General features: G+C 48.9%; 1 protein-coding gene across 1 annotated transcript in view; it reads left to right on the forward strand.

Annotated features, from left to right (window-relative positions):
* Fbxo16 (F-box protein 16) overlaps nucleotides 1-4,272 on the forward strand; it is a 47,830-nt gene extending 43,558 nt beyond the window's left edge. The window contains exon 8 of the mRNA XM_028758895.1: nucleotides 4,007-4,272. Coding sequence (XP_028614728.1) covers nucleotides 4,007-4,171 — 165 coding nt within the window. The 3' untranslated portion in view covers nucleotides 4,172-4,272. The remainder of the gene's footprint in view (nucleotides 1-4,006) is intronic.
* Nucleotides 4,273-4,611: the final 339 nt, after the last annotated feature.

Here is a 4,611-nt window from a genome sequence, read left to right on the forward strand (position 1 = left end):
CCTCCTCCTCCTCCTCCTCCTCCTCCTCCTCCTCCTCCTCCTCCTCCTCCTCCTCCTCTTCCTCCTCCTCCTTCTGCTTCTTCTTTAAGACAGAATTTCTCCATATAGCCCTGGCTGACCTGGAATTCTCTCTGAAGACCAGGCTAACCTCAGACTACAGAGAATTGCCAGCCTCTGCCCCTCAAGTGCTGGCGTTAAAGGTGTGCACCACCACCACCAGGGTGATATTAAAGTCATAAACTGGGTCTGGGGAGACGGCTCCATTGGTCACGTGCTTTCCTTGCAAGCATGAGGACCTGAGTTTGGTCCCCAGCACCACTGTAAGGTGTGTGAGGCAGGGAGCTGGTCACGGCAATAGACACTTGTAATCCCAGAGCTGGGAGAGTGAAGACAAACAGATCCATGGGGGTCCCTGGCCTCTCTTGCTAGCTATGTTTTAGGCCATTGAGAGATCTTGTCTCAAACAATAAGATGCATGGCCCCTGAGAAGTGACACTGGTTGTTCTCTGGCTTCCGTATGGACATCCACACATCTACTTGCACACACATATATGAACATTCACATGCCCAAAAAACAAAACAGACAAATAAAAACCCAGCCTTAAACTGGAGAGGGTCTGTAACTGCTTTCTAGGACAAGAAAAATAGATATAAGAAAACCAGCTTCCCAGAACTGCTCTCAGCAGAAGAGAGAAAGCCAACAGTCTGGATAGGTGGTGACAGCTACCATGGGGGAGCAAGGCAGTGGGAGCCCCTGGGACCTGCCACCATGAAGGAGAGCCTGCCCAGACCTGTGGCTGCCTGGGGCTCCCTAGCAAAGAGTTCCTCTAATTCAGTGACAGATAAGCAGGGCTCAGTAATAGGATTAAACCTGAAAGTGTTACCTGTGAGAGTGGCAAGCCCTGTCTTGTTATCAGGAGAGCCAGGCCTTGTCCCCCTTCAGCAGGCAGCATTTTGTATTGTTCCTGAGCGGGCACAAAGGAACACTCCGGTTTATTCTCTCACCTTATGTGGATCTGAAATCAACTGCTGTTTGTTTGGTTTTGGTTTGGTTTTGTTTTTCTTTTTGTGGTGTTGAGGATTGAACCTAGGGTCTTACATGTGTTTGGCAACTGTTCTACCATTGAGTGCTCTCTCTCTCTCTCTCTCTCTCTCTCTCTCTCTCAGTGGGGATTGTTTCCCCTCCCCCCCCCCCCTCCCCTCCCCTCCCCTCCCCTCCCCTCTCCTCTCCTTTCCTTTCTTTTCTCTTTGAAACAGTGTTTCTCTGTGTAACAACCCTGGCTGTCTTGGAACTCTCTGTAGACCAGGCTGGCCTCAAACTCACAGAGATCCACCTGCTTCTACTTCCTGAGTGCTGGGATTGAAGGTGTGTGCCACCATACCCAGTGTTATTTTGGGACAAGGTTTAGCTAATTTCCTAAATTGCCCAGTTTGACCTGGAACTCTTTCTGTAGCCCAGGTAGGCTTTGAACTTTAGCCTTCCTGCCTTGGTCTCCTGCATGAGCCCATCAGCATCTACAGGGATCTAAAGCCAACACTGAAAACGTCAAGCAAGGGAAGGTTCTACGCTCTTATCTCCTGCTCCCGCCTCAATACTGACACTTCGACCCTTTGAACTTAGATACTTGCTACTTCAGCCCTAGTTTTGTCTACTTTTCTGGAAAAAAAAATCACCATCCAGTATATTCTGGACCTCTGTAGATGGCCCCTGTAGAAACAGTAAAGCACAAGACCCCAGCAGGCAGGGAGACCAAGACACAGAGATGAACCTGATGTGCAAGCCGCCAAGGCCAAAATGGAGGGCTCAGTGATGTTCTGGGAATCCCAGAAGATGAAATCATTCAAGATGGGCAGGCTCATGCACGTGTGTAATCTCAGTGCTTGAGGCAGAAGCAGGAGCAATGTTGCAAGTTCAAGGCCAGCTTGAGCTACACAGAGAAATCTTATCCTAAAACACAAAGACAGGGCTGAGGAGATGGCAATAAAATGTTTCCCATACAAGCATGAGGACTTGAGTTTGATACCCAGCCAGTACCCACATAAAAGTTGAGCATGGTGGCATGTGTTTGCAATCCCAGCAAGCCCACAATCCCAGCTCTGGGAAGACAGAGACAAGAGCTGTGTTTCCTGGTCAGCCAGTCTAGCTGAGTCAGCAAGCTCCAGGCCAACAAAAGACCATGTCTTGGAAATCAAGCTGAAGAACCATTGAGGAAAACATCTGATGTCAACGTCTGGCCTCCACATGTACTTTAGAAAACATATACACTACTTTAGAATCTCTGGGTGTAGTCATGTGTCACTATAATCCCAGCACTCGGGAGGCAGAGGCAGGAGGATCAAGAGTTCTAAGTGGCCAGCCTGGGCTATGTGAGACCTTGTACATTGATACTTCTCGGAGAAAATCCACCTTGGAGGGTGAGTTAGCTGTTAGAAATTCAGGCAGGTCAGAGGCAGGACCGTTCCACACAGTGTAGCCTTGAGGGACAGTTAGCTAAGGGGAGAGCAAGGGGCAGCAATCACTGGTTTCTGAATCAATGAAAATGAAGAGATTTTCCAAGATTCAGGGGAAGCCTGCACACATGAATCAGAGCATAAGATGGATTAACGATCTCACATGATCTGCACCTTATCTGACAAGATAGAGTAAGGGGACGGGGTGGGGTGGCATGTCAGGAAATGACAGCGGGCAAGGGGCTGTGGCCACAGGAATCATCTTTCATCACTATGCAATTGAAGCCAAGGGAAAGGCAAACTATTTACTTTGCTTTTTGTGTTTGTTTGGTATGTTTTGAGTCAGAGAGCCTAGAACTATGTAGCCCAGGCTGGCCTTGAGCTTTCAGCAGCCCTTCCTTCCTCTAAGTTCAGACAGCTGGGATTATAGATGGATGCCTTCATAATGGGCTCAAGGGCAAACTTTTTAAAGTTTAATTTATTATTCGAGATAGGATCTCACTATGTAGACCAATCTCGCTTCAGATCCACAGAGACCTACCTGCCTCTGCCTCCCAAGTGCCTGGCTTCAAGGCAAACTTTATAACGCACCTCCCTCTCGCCTCAAGCTCAGCTTGCCTTATCTTCTTACTCTCTGCTTTCCCTCTCCCATTTCCTGCACACTGCCAGACGTCAAGGAGAGATCTGTTGTCACTGTGAGTTGGGGTTGGGATGTCACCTTGGGCCATTTGCCTTGTTATAAAGGGTGCATGCCAATGCAGAGTGAAAGGCATGGGGACTGCCCTGGTGTTCCCTGGTCTAAGACTCGGAAGTGGCCGGAGCTGGCTGTGACACTGAAGCTGTGTCTGTGCACTGTGGCTGTCAGGCTTGGTCCTCCCTTGCATTTACTTCTAAAAAGGAGGCTGTGAACAGCTCCCTCCCTCCATCCCTTTCTCTTTCATGATTTTCTTGAGGTCCAAATACAATGTAGTGAGGTCTAGGAGATGGCTCTGTCTGTACAGTGCTTGCCGGGCAAGCATGAGGACCTGAGATTGACCCCAGCACCCATGTGAAAGGCAAGGGATGGTGGTGTGTGTGTATAATCTCGACACTTAGGAGGTCGAGACAGGCAGATCCCTGGGGCTCACTGGCCAGGCTGGCCTAACTGATGAGCCCCAGACCACTGACTGGCCCTGTGTTAAAAAACAAAACAAAAACCTAGATGGGTGACTCTTGAGGAATGAACTCAGTGTCCTCATGTGTGTGTCATGGGCTAACACACACATGTATGCACACATATGCACACATAGGACTGGGGGAGAGAGGGGGAGAGAGAGAGAGAGAGAGAGAGAGAGAGAGAGAGAGAGAGAGAGAGAGTTAGTTTATGAAAGCCCATTTGAAGGTGAAAATTTACTAGTTGTAGTTCAAGGTGAAGACTGCATGGGAGTGGTGTTTCTGGAGAAATCCTCGCCTGCCTTAGGACTGCATTACATCACATCATTATAGGAAGCTTAATTGCATGGCTTCCTTTGGCACTCCCATAACCTTCCCTCTAACGGCAGTCTGTCTTCCCTAGATGTCCCTGAGTTCCCCTCCAAAAGTTCCAGTTCGTCTCGCCTGGCCTCTGCATCTGCCCATGGCGCCCTCGGATCCCGAAGCAGCAGCTGAAGTTCTCATGGCACACCTTCAGAAACACCCCGGGCTTCAGTCATCCTCTCCGAGGCCCCAGAGTCAAAGCTGATCTAAGAATGGAAAAGGACTTTCCTAGAAATGACAAGGTGTTCTTCACAGCTGAGAGTTGGATTCTAGCTAGTCCTCCATTAAACTCTTTTGACTTAAGTACCTTACTGTGAATGGTCCTGTGAATCTGTGTGTCTCAGGAAAAGAGAATGAATGGCAGAAATGGTGACAAACGCAGACCTTTGGAAATACGGCAATGGACACCTTGGGTTTGATAAGAGGACATCTGATGTCCTCGTTGGTAATACTGGGAAAGTCAGACCCTGGAAGGGAATGACACCCTGAGGCTCCTTCAGAAGTTGGTAAAAGAGATGCTTAGGCTGTTGGGCTATAGCACAAGCCGAGAGGTTTTGACAACAGAAGTGTATGAGCTCACAGTCGGAATACTGGAAGTCTGAGATGATGTGTCAGCAAGTGACAGCAAGATCTTGAGGTCCCTCT

The sequence above is a fragment of the Grammomys surdaster genome, unplaced genomic scaffold, assembly GCF_004785775.1.
Source record: "Grammomys surdaster isolate TR1022 unplaced genomic scaffold, NIH_TR_1.0 126219, whole genome shotgun sequence".
Classification (NCBI taxonomy): Eukaryota; Metazoa; Chordata; class Mammalia; order Rodentia; family Muridae; genus Grammomys; species Grammomys surdaster.